Source organism: Podarcis filfolensis (genome assembly GCF_964270895.1).
Source record: "Podarcis filfolensis genome assembly, chromosome: 8".
Taxonomy (NCBI): Eukaryota; Metazoa; Chordata; class Lepidosauria; order Squamata; family Lacertidae; genus Podarcis; species Podarcis filfolensis.
Window position 1 is genome coordinate 13,816,247 of NC_139611.1, and position 25,517 is coordinate 13,841,763.

Genomic DNA, 25,517 nt, shown 5'->3' on the forward strand with positions numbered 1-25,517 from the left:
ACACACACACACACACACACACACAGCATCTCACCGCAAATCACACACCAAATGGCACTATTACGTTCCCGGTTATCCACTTCGCATCAACATTTCTCCCCCTCTCAGCGACGCAGGCACCGTTTTTCTCTGTGAATTGTAGCTCTTACCAGCTAGACAGAAGCATCGCTATTTTGGACGGGATCTCAGTTATTTCCAGCCAAAAGGAAAACGCTCAGAGGGAAAGTGCTGGAGATGCACGGCGGGTGGGGTGGGGGTAGGCCTTGAAGTGAAAAAAGGCTTCCCTGGCTGAATACAGATATACAAGACTGTGGTTTTGGATGTACATAGATATCTGTTCTCTGTTTGCACCCTGCTTTCGTCAGACATGCCACGTTGCCCAAGGAGTACAGGGTTGGACTAGACGTCCCTTGCCGTCCATTTGAACTCTATGATCATATGAAACCAGGCTTGCTAATTGGTTAGCTTCACATATATATATAGCACTGATTGGCTGGCCTTTCTGATGTCTCAAAGCCAACAACCTGTGCTACCCCAGGGCTATGGAGGGGCTCCCCAGGTTTTCAGATAAGGGGACCCTACCGGGAGACCTTTTGCATGCAGAGCAGATGCTCTGCCAATAAACTCGCACCCTTCCATAAGTATCAAGTAAGTTTCTAGTCCTCATTGCGCTGAATAAATAAAGGGCTGGTTTAAAATAGGAGTTACCAAGTCAGACTATTGCTCCGTCTTGCTCAGATTGTCTACACTGACGGGAAGCAGCCCTCCAAGCTTTCAGGTGGGGGCGGTCCCTCCCAACCCTACCTGGGGATGCCAGGCGTTGAATAAGGGACCTATGACATGACAAGCATAGGTCTCCCTCTCTATTATGATCTGGACCTAAAAATAAATCAGGATCCTAGCCCTCATGGTTCTGAACCAAATAGGAAGTTTCTGCTGGTGTCAGACCATTGACCCACCTGCACTGGCCAGCAGCAGCTCTTTAAGGTTTAATAGACATGTAGAGTTGGAAGGGACCCTGGCGGTCATCTAGACCAACCCGCTGCAATGCTGGAATATACAGCTGTCCCATATGGGGATCGAACCTGCAGCCTTGGCATTATCAGCCCCACACTCTAACCAACTGAGCTATCCAGAGTTTTAGACAGGGGATATTCCCAGTCCTGCCTGGCTATGCTCCCAGGCACTGAACTGGGGACCTTTGGCCCACAAAGGCAAGGCCTTTCCCATGAGAGCTTTCGCCTTTCCGCATTTGTCCTGCCCATTACCAACGAGAAGCCTGCATCGAGCCGAAGATGAGCCACTCCCCATCAAAGCGAGTGCCAGAGGCAGCTTCCCCAACACTCAAAGGGCAGGGCCACCGCAGGGAACGCGTTGACCTCTCCCACCCACAGGATTGCCCCGAGCTTTGGGCGCTGATGACGAGTGACCCTGCTTTGTGCCGGCCTTGAAGGAAAGGCTGCGGGAATGTGGTCTCGAAAGCGGAAGGACGCCGACGGGAAAGGGAAGATCAAAAAACCTGAAAGCGTCAGCCGTCTCTGCCAGCTCTGCTGCAAGGGCAAAGGAGGAGAGACAGGGAAAGCAGAGGGAACTGTCAAAGGCTGCCCTGCTGTACCAACACAGCAAACAGCCAGGGGATTCTTAATGGGCTTCGGCGAGGCTCCCCAGTGCCCTGATTCTGGGACGCAGCACAGCTTCAGTCTGTCACCGGCCCCATCTAATGCAATCAAAATGCAGAAAGCTCCTTTGTATTATTCAGCAGATGAAGGAGGATGGAAAGCCGAGGGGGTCTCACACCATTCAGGGTCTCTCTTGCAGCCCACCCAGATCACATCTCCCTGCAAGCACGCACACATGACATGTCGTGTACATAGAAGGAAGTTTCATATTATCCATTAGTTGACTGGATATGCCACCTTTTCCTCCAGGATTGCTCCAGGTGGCACCCTGTTTAATCCCAACGACAACCCTTTGAGGTAGGTTCCCTAGGTGGCACAATGGGTCAGTGCGTCGGGCTGTTAACCAGGAGTTTGGTGGTTTGGCTGTGGGCAAGAGTCCTGCATTGCAGTGAGTTGGGCTAGAGGTCCCTTCAAACTCTACCATTATATGATACTAGGTTAGAAAGAACAACAAAAGAGGTTTAAAGACACTTTCAAAGGTAAATCTTTAAAAAAAATAGTAATATAAAGGTAAACGGACCCCTGACCATTGGGTCCAGTCATGACCAACTCTGGGGTTGCAGTACTCATCTCGCTTTATTGGCCGAGGGAGCCGGTGTACAGCTTCCGGGTCATGCGGCCAGCATGACTAAGCCGCTTTTGGCGAATCAGAGCAGCGCACGGAAACGCCGTTTACCTTCCCACCGGAGCGGTACCTATTTATCTACTTGCACTTTGATGTGCTTTCGAACTGCTAGGTTGGCAGGAGCAGGGACCAAGCAATGGGAGCTCACATAAGAACTGAAAACTGGGAAACACTGGCCTGCGAACGCTCAAATTGGAGAACAGCCTCTACCAAAGGCGCCATGGACTTTCAAGACACTCGAACTCAAGGCGAAAGGGAGAAACGAGCTAAGAGGAAGGCACGTTTGGCAAATCCTCTCCACGACCAACTCCCGCCCGGAAACCTATGTCCCCACCATGGAAGGACGTGCGGATCCAGAACTGGCCTCCACAGTCACTTAAGACCATATTTGTGGAAGACAATCTTACTAAGCTATGGGTGATCACCAAAGAAAAGGGATTCCAGCTTAGGCTGAAAAAAGGCAGTAACTGCCCCCTGCCCCCAAGTCACTTGGGAAGCTGCTTCATCGCCGAGTAGGGATTTGAACCCGTGTCTCTCCCAAAGCCTAGCCCGACGCTCTAACCGCTGCAGCACAACAGGCACACAAAATTCTAGTCACGCCTCTTACCTGATGGAGGCAAGAGAACAGGTGGCAAAGTTGTGCAGGCACCAGCCTACTTTGCAAAGACAAAATTTACATTTCTTGCTCCACTCACTTTTGCCCCTGGCCCCACCCACCAGGGGGCACGCGGTCCCCAAAAGCTTGCCCGGAAAGGAATACGGCCTTCTGGAGGCCCGTGCACCTGTCCTACAGTATTACCATATTTTTCGCTCCATAAGATGCACCTGACCATAAGATGCATCTAGTTTTTAGAGGAGGAAAGCAAGAAAAAAAATATTCTGAACGAAACAGTGGATGTATGATTTTTGTGGTTCATGCTATGGCCACAGACATGTGATCTGATGGTGAATTTGGGGTGACCCAATGCAAAGATCCTGAGGATCCATGTGGATCTGTGCTTTGTGACCACATTTTTTCACCATTGCATTTTTTCACCATTGCAGTGGATGTGTGATTTTTTTGGTGCAGGCTGTAGCCATGGACATCGTATCGTATCGTAAAACCTTTATTGGCATCACATACAACATCCAAAACAGATCAATACAGAATTACCACTTCCCCAGTGGCACAAAACATTTACTAAAAGAAAGGAGGCATTCGCTCCATAAGACGCACAGACATTTCCCCTTACTTTTTAGGAAGAAAAAGGTGCGTCTTATGGAGTGAAAAATACGGTGTTTACCCAACCTCGTAGGATGGTTGGTCCCTCCAAGATTTTATCTTCGGGGGGAGAAGGGGCAGAATTGGAAAGAGCCTCTCTGCCTAATCGGGCCGGGATTAATCTCCCTTTCCCTTCCCACCCCCCCACAACCTTTTGAGTCTGTATGTTTTTCAAAGTGATTTGTGTCTAACCCCCCCCCCCACCGCCCTGCCTCACCCCCCATTCTCCACGTTCCATTAAACACTCGCGATCTGCGCCTCGTTGCCTCCGTTCCGGGGTCGTAAACGGATGTTTTCTCGCGGAGCCTCCGATCTCCACTTGGCAAACGCTTTGCGTTTATTAATTAGCGTCTCATAAGCCGGTTATGGTTTTTAATTAAAGTGTGTCTGCCTGGAAGATGGAGGGGGGAGGTGGGGGAGGAAGGTGTCCGGGGGAAGGGGGCGAACGAAAGCTTGCCGTCTCCCAGGCAGATGTGGGTGCGGCCGATCTGCCGCTCGCATCTGCAAGGGGGTCGGCGCCACCTCTGTCGGGCAAAGATACCTTGTCGGAGGCGCACCTGTTTTCTCAATAGCTGGGAGGCTGGTGTTTCTCCATGCACTGAAAGGAGTGAGGAAAAAGGAGCAGAAACGGTTTCTGATAGCGCCAGAAGGTGCAATGGCTACCAGCCCTGGTGGCTGTTGCTCTGCCTCCGCTAGCCAGAGGCAGTAAATGCCCCAGAAATGCCAACGGCTAGAAATTACAGGTGGCGAGGGTTGCTGTTGAGCTCAGGTGCTGCTTTGCGGTTTCCTATTGAGGCATCTGATTGATCAGCTCTGGAGGGTAGGACTCGAACCAGGGTGGATAAAAATCAATGATTTTTAAAAATAATAATAATCAAAAAAATCAATTTTTAATTTAAATCAGATTTGTTTTTTAATTTAAATTGGATTTTTAAAATAAAATGCTTTTGGAGGGAAAGTCTTTCTAAAGGTAGTTTTCTATTTAAGTTACATTATAGTCCAAAGGCTATCCATCAGGAAATAAGGATTTGTTGTAAGTTTTTCATGTGTGCTAAAAACTCAGTTTAAGTTTTTTTTTAAAAAAAAGTTGAACCACATCAGTTAACAAACATGGATACATACGCTGTAATGTTATTGCTTTAGTTAAATAAATTGTTTAAACTGTTAAGGATTGTTTTTCTCCTTCCAATAAAAGCACAGCAGAAAAGCTGTCCAAATATAAACGGTTAATTTATTAAACCTCACAAGAATTTCATAATTATCGGTCTGCGTATTTCTAATAGTATAACCAAATCAGTAATTTTTGATGTAACTGTAAAAACTACTCTGACAATTTATTATTCCCAAATTGAAACCTTCATCTGCTGGTAAATATTAAGATTATACCAGCAAGAATGAATATTTCTGCTAAGAAAAAATGATTTAAATCAAGTCTTATTGACTAGTGATTTAAATCAAGTCTTACTGACTAGTGATTTAAATCGTGATTTAAATCAATTTGATTTAAATCAAATCTACCCTGACTTGAACCAGTGACTTCAAGTTACAAGGAGATGCCAACTAAACATCGGGAATAACTTTCGGACAGTAAGAGCTGTTCGACAGTGGAGAGAGGTTGTGGACTCTCCTTCCTTGGAGGTTCTTAAGCAGAGGTTGGATGGCCATCTGCCATGGATGTTTAGCTGAGATTCCTGCATTGGAGGGGGTTGGGGGCCAGATAGCCCTTGGGGTCCCAACTCTACAATTCTATGAATCTATGATTCTATGGTGGGACGCGGGTGGCGCTGTGGGTTAAACCACAGAGCCTAGGACTTGCCGATCAGAAGGTCAGCGATTCAAATCCCCATGACGGGGTGAGCTCCCATTGCTCGGTCCCTGCTTCTGCCAACCTAGCAGTTCAAAAGCATCTCAAAGTGCAAGTAGATAAATAGGTACCGCTCTGGCGGGAAGGCAAACGGTGTTTCCGTGCGCTGCTCTGGTTCGCCAGAAGCGGCTTAGTCATGCTGGCCACAGGACCCGGAAGCTGTACGCCAGCTCCCTCGGCCAATAAATCGAGATGAGAGCCACAACCCTTTACCTTTACCTATGATTCTATGATCATTGGGTTTGAATGAGACAAGGGGACTCATTCAAAAGAACCCAGCCGAATTGGACAGTTGAGCTCACAAATGCAACCAAGCAGATGGCTCCGCAAAGCACAACCTAAGAACCTGGCTGCCGCACCAGGCTAGTGGCCCGTCCTGTTCTCAAAGTGGCTAACCAGATGCTCATTAGGGGAAAAACCCCAAACAGGACCTGAGTGCGAGAGCAACTGTCCCCTCCTGCGGTTTCCAGCAAGTCGCATTCGGAAGCATCACTGCCTCCAACAGTGGAGGGAGAAGGCAGCTGTCATAGCAGCAGCCTTACTCTCTTTTAAAGCCATTCTACAATAATAATGGGACATGGGTGGTGCTGTGGGTTAAACCACAGAGCCTAGGACTTTCCGATCAGAAGGTTGGCCGTTCGAATCCCCGCAACGGGGTGAGCTCCCGTTGCTCAGTCCCTGCTCCTGCCAAGCTAGCAGTTCGAAAGCGCGTAGATAAATAGCTACCGCTCCGGTGGGAAAGTAAACGGTGTTTCCGTGCGCTGATCTAGTTCACCAGAAGCGGCTTAGTCATGCTGGCCACATGACTCGGAAGCTGTACGCTGGCTCCCTCAGCCAATAAATTGAGATGAGAGCCACAACCCCAGAGTCGGCCACGACTGGACCTAATGGTCAGGGGTCCCCTTTACCTTTATAATAATAATAATAATAATAATTTATTATTTGTACCCCGCCCATCTGGCTGGGCTTCCCCAGCCACTCTGGGCAGCTTCCAACAAAGATTAAAAATACATTAAAATGTCACGCATTAAAAACTTCCCTGAACAGGGCTGCCTTCAGATGTCTTCTAAATGTCAGGTAGTTGTTTATCTCTTTGACATCTGATGGGAAGGTGTTCCACAGGGCAGGTGCCACTACCGAGAAGGTCCTCTGCCCAGTTTCCTGTAGCTTTGCTTCTCGCAGTGAGGGAACTGCCAGAAGGCCCTCAGAGCTGGACCTGAGTGTCAGGGCAGAACGATGGGGGTGGAGACGCTCCTTCAGGTATACTGGGCCAAAGCCGTTTAGGGCTTTAGCACCAACACTTTGATTGTGCTTGGAAACGTACTGGGAGCCAATGTAGGTCTTGCAGGACCGGTGTTATATGGTCTTGGCGGCTTCTCCCAGTCACCAGTCTAGCTGCCGCATTCTTTTCTGGGTCACCTTCAAAGGTAGCCCCATTCTAGCTGACCCATCGCTCTAAATTATCATAGATTCACAGAACTGCAGGGTTGGAAGGGACCAAGGGGTCATCTAGTCCAACCCCGTGCAATGCAGGAATCTCAGCTAAATCATACGTGACAAATGGCCCTGGGGAAGCAGATTCCATTGCTCAGCTTTGCACTGTGTACAGAAGTACCGCCTTTCTGGAGACAGTTTGCTGCAGTGGTTAGAGTGGCGGACTAGGACCTGGGAGATCAGGGTTCAAGCCCCCACTAGGCCATTAAGCAGCTCGCTCAATCGGTTGAGGACTAGAGGCTTGATTTGTTTTTAAGGAAAGGGGCATAGCTCAGTGGCAGAGGTATATAAGTCAGCTTCCTAACATCCTATCAAATTCTTGTGGACATCTCCCTATCCACTCCCTAATTACATAGCCCTTTTTAATACGCCCCCAACAACTAAAATCCTCAAACATTTTAGCCTTTCCTCATCGGGGAAAGTATTCTAACTCCTTGATCTTTTGAGGGTTGCCTTTTTCTGACAGAGGCTTCCCCTGCCGTGTGTTTTCAGTCTTAAAAAATGGATGATGAAACACTCTCTGTAAACAGAGAAGACCTCAAAAACAGCAAATCAAAGCGGCTTTGGAGCAAACAAAGGATGACCCTAACCCGGCATGCAAACACACAGAGAGACAGAGGCATGCACAGGTGACATTGCCCTGAGCCTGTGACGTCCGACGTGCCTGGTGAAATTAGAGTGAACTGACCCAAACGAGAGAGAGAGAATATTCTCTGTTCATCAAACATTTACAGGGAATGAGAATTTAAAGCAGGCAGCTGACAGGCTTCAGTGGCCGTAAAACAGCCACCCTCCCTGCTATCAGAGAGAACTGACAGCGAATCAATAGGAAATTACAGAGCGCTCAAATTGGGGGTTTTGTCTCCAGACCTAAACTTGAATCCCAGACCCTGCATTTTAAAAGCCAATTAGCATAAAGATTTTACTTCATTTTGACGGTGGGTGGGGTTTGGAGTGAAGGTACAGAGGAAGGTTCCCCTCTCCCTGCTCCTACCCCCCAAAAAAATCTCTTTTGCCATCTGCCAGAAATAAAAATAGATTTTAAATTAATCAAAAGGCACAAATTGCAAGGGAAATTGCTGCATGCTTGAAACGCTGGAGAGCCATCGCTGCCAGTCAGTGCAGACCAGTAATTCCCAACCTTGGGTCGCCAGCTGTTTTTGGACTACAACTCCCATCATCCTTAGCTAGCAGGGATGATGGGAATTGTAGTCCAAAAACAGCTGGAGAGCCACGTTTGGGAAATACTGGTGTAGACAATACAGAGCTAGATGGACCCTTGGTTGGACTCGGCTTCCTACATTCCTTGTCTGAATCAACCCTTTATTCTATGTAGAATGGGGACTAGAAGCTTGCTTTGCTTTTAAGGAGAGGACCAGTCAGATTCGTCCAGGAAGCCCACCGGCAAGGCATGACGGCCACAGCTCCTCTCTCACTGTTGTTCATAAGAAGGGGCCTGCTGCCCCGCACCCTGCTCTCACAGGGGCTGAATGCACCTAAGAACCTAGAAATCTAGATAGACTGCCCCTGGACCTGGAGGCTCCATAAGCAGCCTGGTGCATCAAGCCAGTGGCCCGCCTAGTCCAGCATCATGGTCTTATGGTAGCCAACCAGATGTCCCAAGGGGAACTCCATAAGCAGGACCCAAGGACAAGAGCCCTCTCCCCTCCTGTGGTTTCCTGCGACTGCCATTCAGAAGCATCCTGCAACAATGGGGAACCCATAGCTGCCAACTTACAGATTTGAAAATAAGGGACCAGCAGCTTCAGAAATAAGGGATCAGCAGCCAAAATAAGGGGTTTTCAGAGCACAGGTATGTTCGACTTCTGAGCCCCTCCGAGCCAAAGGCAGAAAGCCCAGCCAGCAGCCAAACGAAGCCTCAAGCGGTGGTTCCCACAGCGCAGCTACCCGTTAAAGGGGATGCAGCAAGGAAAACCACCGTCACCTCTCCGCTGGGAAGCGCTGAGCAAAGGCCAGTCCCCAGGCAACGCAGCCGATTTGATCGGCACAAGGCATGCAAGCTCCACCCCCCAGTCGTTCTTAGACTCCTTATTCGGTGAGAAATGCAGCCAAGCAACACAGTTGGAACCTCCCTCCTCCCTGGCCGGCAGGGAGGGAGGGAGAGGAGCTGCTTCCTTTGAAACCCGGGAAATTTAAGGGACATCATCAATAAGGGACAGCAGCGGGACATGGCGCTGGGATAAGGGACTTTCCCACCAAATAAGGGATGGTTGACAGCTATGGGGGAACCTGGTAGCCATTGATCGCCTCCTCCTCCTCTGTGAATCTGCCTCGCCCTCTTCTAAAGCCACCCGAGGACCAAGCCAGGGTCTTGCCCAACCCGCTATCTCCACGGGCGCCGATGCTCACCGCTGGTTCTCGCATAAGCAGCCACTGTTCCATCCTGTAGGCCGGCAAAGAGGTAGTCTGGGCTGTGCTTCAAGCAAAGGACCGGCTGGAGCCCCGGGCTCTTGCCTGTCAAGAGGCACTGCGTCCCCATGTCCACGCTTCCATAAACCAGGATGCTGGAGGGAGAAAGAGCAGGGCTCTGTTTAGAGTGCGGAGAGAGGACGGAGATTAACAAAGGAAAACTGGAACAGACGGAGTGACCCCTGGTGGGTGATCAGAGAGGTGCAGGAGAAGGCCTTGTGCGTGTTTCGCACACATAATCACGCACTGTAAGGCGAGAAAACCCTGGCGTTCAAATCTCCAACAGCAAACCTGTTAAGAGTTCTGATCTGTGTTGTAATAATGTTATACTTGTAAAATCAAATAAAAATTATATCAAAAGAGAGAGAGAGCTTTAATCTGCTTTTAGTCTATTTGAACCTTTTTGAAAGTCTCAGGTTATTGTTGCAAATTCTTCTTACAGGTAATTTTATTGTTTGGTCCCTTCTGAAAAAACCACACCGGGAGGTTTTTTTTCCAAAGAGTATAAGATTTTGACAAAATAAATTAATTTTAAAAATTCAACGAGACAGGCTAACGTTAACGATTTTATGGTTTGCTTTTTAAGGGGGGGAGGGAACCAAAGCCCTTTGTGAAAAGCCAAAAATCACCACCATCAATGCAATTTAAGTTTTTCAGAACAAATGCAATTCATAATCGACTCAAGAATTCTGCAACCCCCCTCAAAAAACACAGCCCAACCCAGCCTAAGCAAACTGCCAACAATTTGCTGTGCCATCAATGCAGCCTGAGTCCCATCACCCTCTCAAGGCCACTGGTGGGGCAGAAGGCAGGGAGCCCAACAGTAGATGGCGCTAGAGCAAAGGAGAGGCAGAGCCAACTAATGCTCATTTTGTCCCCATCCTCTTCCCTGCTGGCTTTTGCAAGGGGTATCCCTAAGGAGAAAGCTGGCAGGCAAGGTCATACCCTGGTCTGAGTGTAGGTAAGAAGGCAGGGAGGTTGGGGCTGACTGGGGCTAATAGGTAAGGACCCCACTTGCACTAACAGACCAGCCAACACTGAGAAACAAAAGAGAAGTTTATTGGCACAAAAATGGAAGCAGGAAAAACTACCGACAAAAGAAGAATGGAGGATGAAGTTGATGGACTATGCAGAATTAGATAAATTAACAGGAAGGAGTCGAAACCTGCAGGATCAGAGATTCTTAGAAGACTGGAGTAAATATATGAACTATTTGGAAAGTAATTGTGATGAACAGATTACGCTAGTAGGACTGCAAGAAGTTTTGTAAGGTAGATTATTTGAAATATTGCAAGAAAGACTATGAAGAGATTTATTAGTTAAGGACAATTAAATGTAATATAGAAATTAAGAAATGCATACTAAGTGATAAAGAATGGAAAATCATCAGAGGTGTTGATGGAAGTCTAAAAAATATTGTATAAGTTGATAAGTTTTGTTGTATGACTGTTGGAACTGATATGTTAAATCAATAAGAATGTATATACAGTGGTACCTCTGGCTACGTACTTAATTCGTTCCAGAGGTCTGTTCTTAACCTGAAGTACCACTTTAGCTAACGGGGCCTCCCGCTGCTGCCGCGCGATTTCTGTTCTCATCCTGAAGCAAAGTACTTAACCCAGGGTACTATTTCTGGGTTAACGGAGTCTGTAACCTGAAGCCTATGTAACCTGAAGTGTCTGTAACCCGAGGTACCACTGTATATAAAAAAAGAGAAACAAAAGAGAAGTCTTCAGGGGCAGAGACAGTCTGATCGCCTGAAGAAGGCTCCGTTGTGTCTCCCCACCAGAAATCGCACACACGCTTCCTCACCTGCCGTCCTGCAGCCCAAGGCAGATCACCGGCTGTGGTGGCAAGGCCTGGTCAGCAGACGTCTCCAAACCGTCGGCTCTCTCCTCTTCGCTCCTCTCGGGAATGTATTCCGAGCACAGGACCTGGGCGGAAACCGGAAAGGACTTCACAGTGCGGGGCGCTGCCCGGTTCAGGGAAAAGATTTCGACTTGGCCGCCAGCCCCCTCCTGCCCTCCGCCGACCTAGAAGAGTCGAGAAGACGAGGAAGAGAGAAGGAATTCTCCTAAAGAAGTATTCTTGCAATCGTGGACTCGTGCAGTTGGAAGGGACCTCAAGATTTATCCAGTACATGAAGGACCTTTTGAGGTGGTCCACTCCACCATCAAACAGCTCTTGCCACCTGAAATTCTTCCTAATATTTATCCTTCCTTGCCATTTGATTCGAGAGCAGCAGAAAACAAGCTGGCTCCATCTTCCACGTGAAAGCCCTTCAGGAATCTGAAGATGGCTCCCACTTCCTTCAGATTTGTCTGCCCTAAATCTCACTGGCTTTAGTAAAGGTAAAGGGACCCCTGACCATTAGGTCCAGTCGTGGCCGACTCTGGGGTTGCGGTGCTCATCTCGCTTTATTGGCCGAGGGAGCCGGCGTACAGCTTCTGGGTCATGTGGCCAGCATGACTAAGCTGCTTCTGGCGACCCAGCGCAGTGCACGGAAACGCCGTTTACCTTCCCGCCAGAGTGGTACCTGTTTATCTACTTGCACTTTGACATGCTTCCAAACTGCTAGGTTGGCAGGAGCAGGGACCAAACGACGGGAGCTCACCCCGTCGCGGGGATTCGAACCGCCGACCTTCTGACCGACAAGTCCTAGGCTCTGTGGTTTAACCCACAGCGCCAACCGCGTCCCTTATTATACCGAATTGCAGTTGCTGCTGCAAGCATCAGATGATGTCCCCACCCCAAAAAAAGCAAGGAGGAGGCTCGTCCCACAGTCAGTGGCAAGCCCCCACTTCGCCACACAAACTCACCCAGAGATAGCCTTGCGGCAGAGAAGTGCTAACAGCAGAGAAACCCAGCAAGGAAGAATGGACCGGGCTGTGGACGGCAGCACCAAGCTGAAAAGAGGATAACGAAAAAAAGGGGGGGACATTTAGGAACACACAAAGTTGCCTTCTTCCGAGTCAGTTCATGGGTCCAGCTAGCTTCGTACGGACTAAACTGGGCCTCCAGTCCAGAGTTTCAGGCCAGAGATCCTTGGAGATGGGACCATGCAATAATAATATTTTTAATAATAACAACAACAATCAAATAAAGCTGAATGAATAATACTGAACTACATGGTCCAGGGCATAAGGCATCCTACGATTATGTACTGCTCAGAACTCACAAAGGAAATTCTAAATAATAATAATAATAATAATAATAATAATAATAATAATAATACCGTCGTACCTTGGTTCTCGAACATAATCCATTCTGGAAGTCCATTCGACTTCTGAAATGTTCGAAAACCAAGGCACAGCTTCCGATTGGCTGCAGGAGCTTCACAGGGTGAGTACCACTACCAAGAAGGCCCTCTGCCTGGTTCCCTGTAACCTCACTTCTCGTAGTGAATCTGACCTCAGTGTCTGGGCTGAACAATGGGAGTGGAGATGCTCCTTCAGGTATACTAGGCCGAAGCCATTTAGGGCTTTAAAGGTCAGCACCAACACTTTGAATTGTGCTCAGAAACATACTGCGAGCCGGTGTAGGTCTTTCAGGACCGGTGTTATATGGTCCAGGCGGTCACTCCCAGTCACCAGTCTAGCTGCCACATTCTGGATTAATTGCAGTTTCCAAGTCACCTTCAAAGGTAGTCCCACGTAGAGCGCATTGCAGTAGTCCAAGCGGGAGATAACTAGAGCATGCACCACTCTGACGAGACAATCTGCAGGCAAGTAGGGTCTCAGCCTGCGTACCAGATGGAGCTGGTAGACAGCCGCTCCGGACACAGAATTAACCTGCGCCTATATGGACAGTTATGAGTCCAAAATGACTCCCAGGCTGCGCACCTGGTCCTTCAGGGGCACAGTTACCCCATTCAGGAACAGGGAGTCCTCCACACCAGCCTGTCCCGTTCCCACAAAAACAGTACTTCTCTCGTCAGGATTCAACCTCAATCTGTTAGCCGCCAGACTCTTACCATTCAATTTAGACCAGGCACAGGCAAACTCGGCCCTCCAGATTTTTGGGGACTACAATTCCCATCATCCCTGACCACTGGTCCTGTTAGCTAGGGATCATGGGAGTTGTAGTCCCAAAACATCTGGAGGGCCGACTTTGCCTACGCCTGGATTAGACTATGAAATAGCTAAGCTTTGCAGCGAGAGCTAAGCTCCGCCATGGGGCGCATGAGTCGATTTCCCCTCAACCTAGAAAAAAGGGGGGGATCCAAAACTTTCCATGTCCCCCCCGAAAAAGAGAGCACAGCTGTCTTTCACCAGAGGTGAAATGCAGGGATCCCTTTGAAACCAAAGGACACACTTTACACTGTTTTTTTTAAAAAGGCCCCCTAAGCTGTCCCAGATCCTCTAGGGTACAGGAGGAAAGGACATGTTGGAGTCAAAGGAGCTTTGTGGATTAATCATAATATATGTATCCAGACGTCGTGCCTCCCCCCCCCCCCCCCGTTCCAGCTGCTTGCCTTCATCATTTTTTTTTTCCCCGAGCCGGGTGGTTGCATTGAAACCATAGATCATCAAAAGAAGCAAAATCTGAAGCCAGCCTGATGGAATAAAGCTTTGGCAAAGAAAGAGAAGCGTTGCGGGTGGGGGACGACGACTCTTCGCCGTCCCCGGAGGAAATCTCGCCGGCATTTGGTCTAATTAGACAAAACGGCAGCCAGGCCTTCAGGAGAGAGAGAACACACACACACACACACACACACACACACACACAACAACAACAACAAACACACACAGAGAGAAGAGCCGCCACTGACACACACGCACACACAGCTGTTCCCTCCAGAACTGGAGGGGTGGGGTCGAGATGGATGCAGCCAGTGGCCAGGAAACTTCTGCATTCGCCGCTAATTGGATTTTTTGGGGGGAGGGGGGTGACATTGAGAAGCCCTCTGCAGCGCTAACGATGGGAAGCAGATTTCCTCCGGTTCTTAAAAGTGGAAAGGATTGCTTTACTGGATGCAAGGAGAGCAGGTAGTTCGGGAGCAGAGCCCATGTTTTGAACAAAAACAAGGTCCTGGGTTCAAATCCTGAAGGCAGCATCCAGGGGGAGGACCCGAACCGGTGGGTTCAAATGATGGGAAAGGAGTTCGATTAAATGTTAGGAATAATTTTCTGAGGGCAAGAGCTGTTTGATGGTGGGACGGACTCTCTCGGAAGGTGGCGGCGTCTCCTTCAGTGCAAGTTTCTAAGTGGATGCTGGTTGACCACTTGTCTGGGATTCTTCAGCACTGCAGGGGGTTGGGCTGGATGACCTTTGGGTACCCCTTCGAATTCTACAATTCTGATTCTATCGCCAGGTAGGGCAGAGAGAGACACACATACACAAACCCCGGCCTGGAACTCCGGAAGGGTTCACTCTGAAAGGCGCCGAAGGGAAAGGATTGCTTGACGGCATAGGAAACAAGAAGCTGCCTTCTACGGAGTCAGACCCTTGCTCCATCTAGCTCCATATTGCCTGCACTGACCGGCAGCGATGGCTCGCCAGGGTTTCAGGCAGGGAGCTGTTTCCCAGCCCTGCCTGGAGACGCCGCCAGCGGGGATGGAGCCTGGGGCCTTCTGCATGCCAGGCATGCCTCGAAAGATTCCATCAACGGCGTCTCCGGAAAATTTTACACATCACTTGGGAAGACAGGCAAACTAAAACCAGTGTACTGGAAGAAGCAAAGATCACCAGTGTGGAAGCAATGATTCTTCAACATCAACTTGGTTGGACTGGTCATGTTGTTTGGATGCCTGATTGTCGTCTTCCAAAGCAACTGCTCTATTCCCAACTTAAGAATGGAACGCGTGATGCTGGTGGTCAACAAAAGAGATTTAAAGACTCTCTCAAGGCAAATCTAAAAAAAACCCCATTCCTTCCAGTAGCACCTTAGAGACCAACTAAGTTTGTTATTGGTATGAGCTTTTGTGTGCATGCACACTTCTTCAGATACACTGAAACAGAAGTCACCAGACCCATATATATAGTGAGAGGGTGGGGAGGGGTATTACTCAGAAGGGTGGTGGGAATGGGTGATTGGCTGATAGGTGTGGTAAACCAGTTGACGACTGTTAGTTCAAGGGATGAGAAGGCCAAAAATAGCTTTATCAGATCAGTCTCTCCATGGTTTTAAGTTTCGTAATAAGATGTTAGATTCTTATCTCATTATACATGAGACAGTGGTACCTCGGGCTAAGTACTTAATTCGTTCCAGAGGTCCATTTTTAACCTGAAACTGTTCTTAACCTGAAGCACCACTTTAGCTAATGGGGCCTCTTGCTGCTGCCGCACCACCGGAGCACAATTTCTGTTCTCATCCTGAAGCAAAGTTCTTAACCCGAGGTACTATTTCTGGGTTAGCGGAGTCTGTAACCTGAAGCGTATGTAACCTGAAGTGTATGTAACCCGAGGTACCACTGTATAGCTATTTTTAGCCATCTCACCCTTTGCTTTTTCCTGTAAGACCAATTGCAGTCGTTAACAGTCGTAGAGGCATTGTACAGTACAGTAGAGGCACTGGCTGGCTTCACAGTTTCCCCCATATTGTGATTTTTGCATAGGACACAAATACAAATCATGATTTGCAATATATTGCCGGGTCAAAAATTATGAAACCACTATTACAATATGCACTTCAGACTAGTATGGGGGATATATCGAGATATGGCTCAGCCCTAGTAGCTTAGTGGCTGAGTTCTTGCTCTGCATGCAAAAATCCCCTAGCAGCTTCTCTAGCTTGAAATTCCTTGCTTGAAATCCTGGGCAGCCGCTGGAAGCCAGTGCAGACAGAACTGTGCTTGGATGAACCAGGCGACTAAACCAGCAGAGGGCAGCCATTTAACCCATACTTCTTCTGGCCCATCTTGTCCTTTGGGCCGCATCGGGGCAGGGTGTGGGTCTGTCTTACCTGAAGGTCCAGAGCTCTGGAAGAGAAGGCGGGCATGCGGGAGACCAAAATGGGGCACCAGAAGGGAGCTTTGCACTTCTTGTCCTCTTCCGGGCACAGCCAGCCAGGCTGGTTTTCCTCACCTGCAAAAGAAGAGAGGGAATCTGAGTCACACATCCTTCTGGGCTCAGGAGAAACAGCCACCGGTGAAGCCATCAGTGTGGAAGACAATAGAGGGGTTTGAAATGGATGAGTCATGGGGTCGCTCCCAACTCATCAATCCTACGGTTTGGGAACAAACAGAGGGGATGGTGCAGAGATGTAGTTTTGTCTCTCCGCAGGATCCCCCGGAATGTCCTACTTTACAACAAATCTGTACCCTAAAGCACAATGTTGGGGTTTTGTTTGGGGGGGCAGGGAGGACAGATGCCAAATTAAAGGTCTGTCGTCTCCAACAGAAAGCTAGAGAGACATCTACTTCTGCTTCATTGACTATGCAAAAGTCTTTGACTGTGTCGACCACAGCAAACTATGGCAAGTTCTTAAAGAAATGGGAGTGCCTGATCACCTCATCTGTCTCCTGAGAAATCTCTATGTGGGACAAGAAGTTACAGTTAGAACTGGATATGGAACAACTGATTGGTTCAAAATTGGGAAAGGAGTATGACAAGGCTGTATATTGTCTCCCTGCTTATTTAACTTATATGCAGAATTCATCATGCGAAAGGCTGGGCTAGATGAATCCCAAGCCGGAATTAAGATTGCCGGAAGAAATATCAACAACCTCAGATATGCAGATGACACAACCTTGATGGTAGAAAGTGATGAGGAATTAAAGAACCTTTTAATGAGGGTGAAAGAGGAGAGCGCAAAATATGGTCTGAAGCTCAACATCAAAAAAATGGAGATCATGGCCACTGGGCCCATCACCTCCTGGCAAATAGAAGGGGAAGAAATGGAGGCAGTGAGAGATTTTACTTTCTTGGGCTCCATGATCACTGCAGATGGTGACAGAGGTCATGAAATTAAAAGACGCCTGCTTCTTGGGAGAAAAGTGATAACAAACCTAGACAGCATCTTAAAAAGCAGAGACATCACCTTGCCAACAAAGGTCCGTATAGTTAAAGCTATGGTTTTCCCAGTAGTGATGTATGGAAGTGAGAGCTGGACCATAAAGAAGGCTGATCGCCGAAGAATTGATGCTTTTGAATTATGGTGCTGGAGGAGACTCTTGAGAGTCCCATGGACTGCAAGAAGATCAAGCCTATCCATTCTGAAGGAAATCAGCCCTGAGTGCTCACTGGAAGGACAGATCCTGAAGCTGAGGCTCCAATACTTTGGCTGCCTCATGAGAAGAGAAGACTCCCTGGAAAAGACCCTGATGTTGGGAAAGATGGAGGGCACAAGGAGAAGGGGGCGAGAGAGGATGAGATGGTTGGATAGTGTTCTCGAAGCTACCAGCATGAGTTTGACCAAACTGCAGGAGGCAGTGGAAGACAGGAGTGCCTGGCGTGCTCTGGTCCATGCGGTCACGAAGAGTCGGACACGACTAAACAACTAAACAACAACAAAAGGCAGCACCCTCTGCATTACCCTCAGCAGCTATGGGGGAAAGAAAAGCAGCAGCAAGAAAATAAAGTCAACGCTCCTCCACGTTTAAAAAAGAAACACACACACACATCTTATTTTTAAGTGGAGACTGCAGTCATTTTCCCCCAGGCGCTTCAGATTAAAATAGGCCAACAAACTGCTTTTATATATATATAAAACCAAGGAAATCAAATCATCAGTGCCTGCGGGAAGACGGGAATTCAAATAAGCTTTTCAAATGAATTTCTCTCTCTTTGCCGCCCCCCCCCCCAGCCAAACCTTTCTCTCTTCCATTTAAAAATAAGGCGAGGGGGAGAGAGGCTTTCTTGCTGCAGCAGTTTTGCTCAAGTTCAATAGGGAACGGTGATAAGAGCATCCTGAGGGAGCTCGGAGGAAGCTGGAACGCAAAAAGGAGACTTTTGAGGGCACCCGAAACTCTTCGCTGCTCTTTTTCCTCCGGTTAATGAGGAGATTAAAGGGCAGGAGGTGCTCAGAGCGGCTGCTCGGAAGGATGACCTTGTAATGTCACTCGTCTTTGGGTTGGGGCTATTTTTCCTCCTTCCTTCTGTAATGGGACCTGCTCCGTGTCAGGCACTTAAGAGATGTCACCCATCTCTGTTTAGGGAAGTTTTTAATGACTGATTTATTAATGTATTTTTAACCTTCTGTTGGAAGCCGCCCAGGTAGGCGGGGTAGAAATAAATTATTATTATTATTAATTATATACCGGACCGCCTCTCCTGGTATGCCCCGCGGAGGACCTTAAGGTCCACAAATGACAACATTTTGGAGGTCCCAAGTCACAAGGTGGTTAGATTGGTCTCAACTAGAGCCAGGACCTTTTCAGTATTGGCCCCAACTTGGTGGAACACCAAGAAGTCAAGTCCTACAGGGCCCTAGTCCCTTGTGACAGAGCGTTCCACCAAGTCGGGGCCAGTACTGAAAAGGCCCTGGCTCTAGTTGAGACCAATCTAACCACCTTGCGACTTGGGACTTCCAAAGTGTTGTCATTTGTGGATCTCCACAGGGCATACCAGGAGAGGCGGTCCCAAAGGTATGCGGGTCCTAGGCCACATAGGGCTTTAAAGGTCAAAACCAGCCCCTTAAACCTGATCCTGTACACCACCGGGAGCCAGTGCAGCTGGTAAAGCACTGGATGAATGTGATCCTGTGGCAAGGAGACTTGCCGCAGCATTCTGCACCCGCTGGAGTTTCTGGGTCAGCTTCAAGGGCAGCCCTGCGTAGAGCGAATCACAGTAATCAAGCCTGGAGGTGACCATCGCATGGATCACTTTGGCCAAATCAGGGCGAGAAAGGTAAGGGACCAACCGCTAAATACGGCAACTGCTTAAGGGACCAACTGCTTAAGACCAATAGATGGGAAATATTATCAGGTTAGAAGGAGAAAAACGTCCCAGACACTCAAGTGTCTGTCTTTCCTTCCTGAAAATTTAGATTATACTCCTGACGTTCACGGGGGACAAAAACAGTATAATTTATTTTCTCTTTCGCTGGGAAACTCTGGGAGTGGCGGCTGGGATCTTTAATTACAGAAAAATCAAAAACACAATGTGAAAGGCAGCTAATTAGATGCGGGAAGGGGAACCTCATAACAAACTCCCCAAAGATTGACACACATCTGAAATTTATGAATATATGAAAACAGTCAGGTGCTGTTTCTTTTTTCGGGGGGGACACAGGCAAAAAAAGGGTAGACAGACTAAATAACCATAGAACTGCAGAGTTGCAAGAGGCCCCAAGGGTCATCTAGCCCAACCCACTTTAATGCAGAAATCAAAGCTATTCTTCTCACAAAGCATGGAACAAGATTGCCTATCCCCACTGTAAGACAGTGGTTGTAGGCACAAGTCATTTTTTTTGGGGGGGGGGGGGTTTGAGAAGTCTATCTAGCAGAGGCCCATGGTGAACTGCAGATCAAATGAGGCCTTTTTAGTGGCAGCCCCACACTTACGGAACTCACTTCCGCAGGGAATCAGGCTGTCCCCAAATACTTCTTTCCGTTTTTCTGGAGCTCAGAGGTGGCTGGTCCATTTCGGGCAAGCGGGGCATCACCCCATCAGACCGGCTTTGCTCTCAGCCAGCCTCCATCTGCCTGCCTTCTGATAACAGCAGTGTGGTGTAGTGGTTAGAGTTCTGGACTAGGGCCTGGGAAAGTCTCCCCACTAAGCCACAAAGCTCGCTGGATGGCCTCGCAGCCTAACCTTCCAAACAGGGTTGTTGCAGGGGACCAAATGACAGGAGGGAGAGTTATGTACACTGCTCTGATCTCCTTGAAGGAAAGGGGATTAGAAATGCAATCAACAAACCAACAACCAAACAGCCCCATGGGGGGGGTCAGCGCTGCTTCTCATTGGCTCTGGCTCAGCCAATCACTGTCTCCACCCACTTTTTGGTCTTTCTACCTTCATCCCCACTAGTCTCCGTGGGTACCAGCGGCCACCTCCACATCCATAAATGGCTATTAAGACATGATGCTCAGAGGCAATCTACCTTTGGATGGTGAGTCACCAAATGACAGAAGCAACATGGCCATAGCTGTTGACTTACAGATTTGAAAATAAGGGACCAGCAGCCTCAAAAATAAGGGACCAGCAGCCAAAATAAGGGATTTTAGACAACCAGCACCCAAACGAAGCCTCAAGCAGTGGTTCCCATGATGTGACCAGCATGAAGTGGGGGCTGGCCAGCTCCCCTTTTCCCGCAAGCCTTCCTTTCGCCATGCCCTCCGCTTCTCGCTTCTTCCCCACTCGCTCATCTCTCCCCACCACACTTCCTAGGGAGGGAGAGAGGAAGGGGACGGTCTCTCCAGCTCTGCCGTCGAGCCGAGGACAGCTTGCGCGGCTGCGTTAGATGGGAGGGAGGAGAAGGGGGAGCGGGGGGCTGAGATTGCAACCCCCCCACACACTCAGGGTGGGCTTGGTTTGTTCCTGTCGCTGAGAGGAGAGAGGAGGCGGAGGGGGGGGATTCTCACTGAGCCGCCGCCGTTCCCTGACGGGAAGGGACTCGAGGATCCTGGAAACTGGCGGGGTGATGTGTTTGGGCCGGGGGGGGCGGCGGCGGCGCTTTTGCTGCTGCCGCCGCCTCTGTTGCCGCTGGAGAAAGGAGGCGGTGACAACGAAGAGGAAGAGGAGGAAGACAAGGGGGCTTGGGCCGGGGGAGACTGTTGCCTGTGGGGTCTGGCCTTGGGGGGGAGACAGAGCAGCGCGCGGCTGCGGGGTATAGTTGTTGCTGCCACCGCTGGCGAAGAGAAGGGTTGGAGAGGCCGAGTCGGACTCAGGGAGGGAGGGAGAGGAGCTGCTTCCTTTGAAACCCGGGAAATTTAATTGGACATCATCAATAAGGGACAGCAGCGGGACACGGCACTGGGATAAGGGAGTTTCCCGCCAAATAAGGGACGGTTGACAGCTATGAACAGGGCTTTCACAATCTCCTTGTGAGCTTCCTAGGGGCGTTTGTGGATGCTGGCCTTGCTATAATAAAAAAAAACCTTTTATCTGACCCTAAAAGGCAGCCCACAATCCATGGAAAAAAATCAACCAACCAACAAGAAGATGTCAAATCTCTCACATTCCCTTGCTAAGCAAAGGTTTGCTCAAAACATTTGTTTTCTCACTCGTTTTCTTTCTTCCCTCCTTAAATACATCCTAAAGGAGAGTCCTGTGTAACCTGGAAGCCTGCATAGCACGTTGTCAAAATACCAGCTGATCCGGCAAATATTTTTTTAAAAGGAAGTTACTCACGCAGAGCAATTTTGGCCAAATGCAAGCGGTTGACCCAGGAGATTTTGCTGAGGGGGTTGGGGGTGATGAAGACTACCATGACATTGACAGGGCGCCCAGACCTGAGGTGGGAAAGAGTCCAGAAAGGGAAAGGAAAAAAGGATTAGAGAGCGTGTATTTTGTCTATCCATTACTTTATACCACACAATTACATATTTCTTATATCATTCCTTTTAACTCCCTACAAATTATATTTATACAATACAGGGATCAGTCTAATTCTGTCAATAGACAAAGTACAGTGAGATTAATTGGAAGCCAGTTTTAAATTTCTTTTCTATAAATTTTATAATTGAGTTCAATACCAGGCGTATATATGATGATAATTATATTAATCTTCTTAAAGTGTGGTAGTTTGTTTGATTTTTCTGTTATTTGTTTGTTTGTATGTTTGTTTACTTGTATGCATGTCTGTTTTTCATAAATGTATTTATTTTAAATTAATAAAGATATATATATAAAATAGAGAGTGTGTATTTGCTGGAGACAACCAATTCCTCCTTTGCCTGTTAAGCCTGGATGTAGAAAAGGGAAGTGTTGTTGGACTCCAATAACATCTAGAGGGCATCCAGCTTGATGAAGAATCCTGTGTAACTCAAAAGTCGGCATTGCACTTTGTGTTTTAAAGTGGGCTAATGGAGTTGGAGGGACGCAGGTGGTGCTGTGGGTTAAACCACAGAGCCTAGGACTTGCCGATCAGAAGGTTGGCGGTTCGAATCCCCGTGATGGGGTGAGCTCCTGTTGCTCGGTCCCTGCTCCTGCCAACCTAGCAGTTCAAAAGCACAAAGTGCAAGTAGATAAATAGGTACCGCTGTGGCGGGAAGGTAAACAGTGTTTCTGTGCGCTGCTCTGGTTCATCAGAAGCGGCTTAGTCATGCTGGACACATGACTCGGAAGCTGTACGCCGGCTCCCTCGGCCAATAAAGCGAGATGAGCGCCGCAACCCCAGAGTCGGCCACGACTGGACCTAATGGTCAGGAGTCCCTTTACCTTTAATGGAGTTGGAGTCAAAGGCTGAGAGTGCACCATCAGCCACAACCAGTGCCTGGGGCATTTTTATAAAAAAGGCAAATAAATAGCTGAAGGTCGAATAACCCACTTGTCTGGCTTCCCTGGGAGTAGGAGACGGAGGCGGCACTTGTTTGCAGAATGGATCTCTTCCTCTTTCACCCGCATCAGTCTCTGCAGAGCTAAGCACCAGTCCTGAGCGACGGTCATGTTCAGATTCTAGGAACCAGAGAGATTAAAGAAAAGAGGAGGGGCAGTCACACAACCAATAGAATCCTAGAATTGGAGGGGACCCTCAAAGGTCATCCATTCCAACCCCCTGCAAAGCAAGAATTAATCCCTGACTGGTGGCCATCCAACCTCTGCTTAAAAACCTGCCTTCTGAGGAAGTCCATCCCACTGTTGTTGTTGTTTAGCTGTGTCCGACTCTTCGTGACCCCATGGACCAGAGCACGCCAGGCACTCCTGTCTTCCACTGCCTCCCGCAGTTTGGTCAAACTCATGCTGGTAGCCTCGAGAACACTATCCAGCCATCTCGTCCTCTGTCGTCCCCTTCTCCTTGTGCCCTCCATCTTTCCCAACATCAGGGTCTTTTCCCATGGACTGCAAGAAGATCAAACCTATCCATTCTGAAGGAAATCAGCCCTGAGTGCTCACTGGAAGGACAGACCCTGAAGCTGAGGCTCCAATACTTTGGCCACCTCATGAGAAGAGAAGACTCCCTGGAAAAGACCCTCATGTTGGGAAAGATGGAGGGCAGGAGTGCCTGGCGTGCTCTGGTCCATGGGGTCACGAAGAGTTGGACACGACTAAACGACTAAACAACAACAAGCTCAGTTGGTTAGAGCATGGTGCTGATCACGCCAAGGTTGCAGGTTCGATTCCTCGTATGGGACAGCTGCATATTCCTGCATTGCAGGGGGTTGGTCTAGACAACCGCCAGGGTCCCTTCCAACTCTACAATTCTATGATTTGTGACATCAGGTGACACCTGTCAAATGCAGCCTGCGATGGGTGGGAAAGATAAGGAATGAGCTCACCGACTAGATCTGCTTGCCAATCCCTGCCCTTCAGCCTGACACTCCCATGGAAATCTTTTGTTTTAATACAAACCCTCACGGGGCTCACCTGGTATGTACCATGAAGGGTGCTGATGAGCAGAGTGATCTGTTCCACCACTGCCAGGTCTTTCTGGAGATCTTGTAGCTCCTGAAACAGGCGAGGAGGACCCAGGTACACTTTATCTGGTGGTAAGAAGGGACAGGGAGAAACCACAATGACAAGGACAAATGACACGATGACGTCGGCAGCCCAGAGGAAGCCGTGTCCACAGCTAAACACTAGCAGCCAGTTGATAAAAAAAGGAGAAGCCAAACGCCGCTTGCATTTCTCTCTCTGAAAACATCCTGCCGCGACAAGCCTATTTTATATAAATCTATAGAATTTACATTCATTCATTTATACGCCACATGGTTTGTGAAAAACCTCAAAAGAACGGAAATGGTTTATTGAATATTTACAAAAATAAAATAAAATTTAAACAGATAAGAACATTGGCAGGATTGCTGTAATTGTCTGCAGTTCTATAAGAGTATATGTTTAAAGTAAATGAATAAATGAGCAAATCAAGTTAATTTGGATATGCAGAAGATATTAAAAATAAATGGAAGGAACTGCAGGAAGAGGGGGAAGGAAGTCAAGTTTTGAAATGTTAAAATGATTGTAAAATTAGTGATGTGTATAAAGGTCAAAAGCATATTTTTTAAGAAACAACAACAATTTTTTAAATAAAAAAAATTCTGCATATCCAAATTGTCTTAATTTATTCATTTATTCATCTCATTTAAGGAACCACAGAAAGAAGGCAAAAGAAGTCAAGTTTCGAAACATTAAAATGACAGTAAAATTATAGAAATGTATAGAACTGAAAATCATAAATAAGATATAGGAAGAAAAGAATAAAACCATAGAACTACTGTACTGGTAAGAACAGTTAAAGCATTAAAACAAAATCAAAACCAGCAATAAACGCATTGACATATTTATTTCGTTTCAGAAAAAGTTTATATACTGCTTGACTGTTTAAAAGAACCTCGAATTATACAACAAAGAAATTATCAATTAAGGAGGGAAACTGTAAAAAACAACTATTCAAAAATAATTAAAAACAACAATAAGCTAAAAAAAAACCCAGACTGAAACAACATTCTGCCTGTCTGGAGAGGCTTTGCCTTGGCAAAAACATTTTTAGCAGGTGCCGAAAACTGTATAGCAAAGTTGCCCCTGGTATCAATCAGCAGGGAGTTCCACAGTGCCACCACACTAAAAGATGAATTCATTTCAAATGCAGAATCTTATGTGGTGCCTGGAAACAGCGTCAGTTCTGCAGATCGAAGCGGTCAAGAGGGAGCTTGTGGGGTGAGGCATTCTTGCAGGTAAACTGGTCCCCAAGGCTTTCTATACCAGTTGCAACGCCTTCACCTGAGCCAGGTAAGCTGTTCTATCAACACAGCTTATAACAAAGCCTGCTAGACTCAGAAACCCAGCTATTCTTCTAGTACGCAGATACCCCATGGGCCGTTGCGGCTTGGTGAGAAATTGAAATAGCCATGTGGCAAAGTAAAAGGAATCAGGATTTCCAGAAAGGACGTTACAATACAAATCTTTATTATGGTCATAGACCAGCATAAAAGGGAAGGGTAAAGGTAAAGGGACCCCTGACCATTAGGTCCAGTCGTGGCCGACTCTGGGGTTGCGGCGCTCATCTCGCTTTATTGGCCAAGGGAGCCAGCGTACAGCTTCCGGGTCATGTGGCCAGCAGGACTAAGCCGCTTCTGGCGAACCAGAACAGCGCACAGAAACGCCGTTTCCCTTCCCACCGGA

The 25,517-nt window shown here is 48.0% G+C and overlaps 1 protein-coding gene across 20 annotated transcripts in view; it reads right to left on the reverse strand.

Annotated features, from left to right (window-relative positions):
* The window catches only part of ARHGEF10L (Rho guanine nucleotide exchange factor 10 like), a 147,243-nt gene that overhangs the window by 36,546 nt on the left and 85,180 nt on the right, over positions 1-25,517 (reverse strand). For all 20 annotated transcript variants that reach the window (XM_083628472.1, XM_083628486.1, XM_083628473.1 and 17 more), the window contains 7 exons: positions 23,763-23,878; positions 22,726-22,853; positions 21,588-21,688; positions 16,258-16,379; positions 12,173-12,259; positions 11,166-11,386; positions 9,294-9,448 (listed from right to left, as the gene is read on the reverse strand). In XM_083628472.1, coding sequence (XP_083484598.1) covers positions 9,294-9,448; positions 11,166-11,386; positions 12,173-12,259; positions 16,258-16,379; positions 21,588-21,688; positions 22,726-22,853; positions 23,763-23,878 — 930 coding nt within the window. The remainder of the gene's footprint in view (positions 1-9,293; positions 9,449-11,165; positions 11,387-12,172; positions 12,260-16,257; positions 16,380-21,587; positions 21,689-22,725; positions 22,854-23,762; positions 23,879-25,517) is intronic.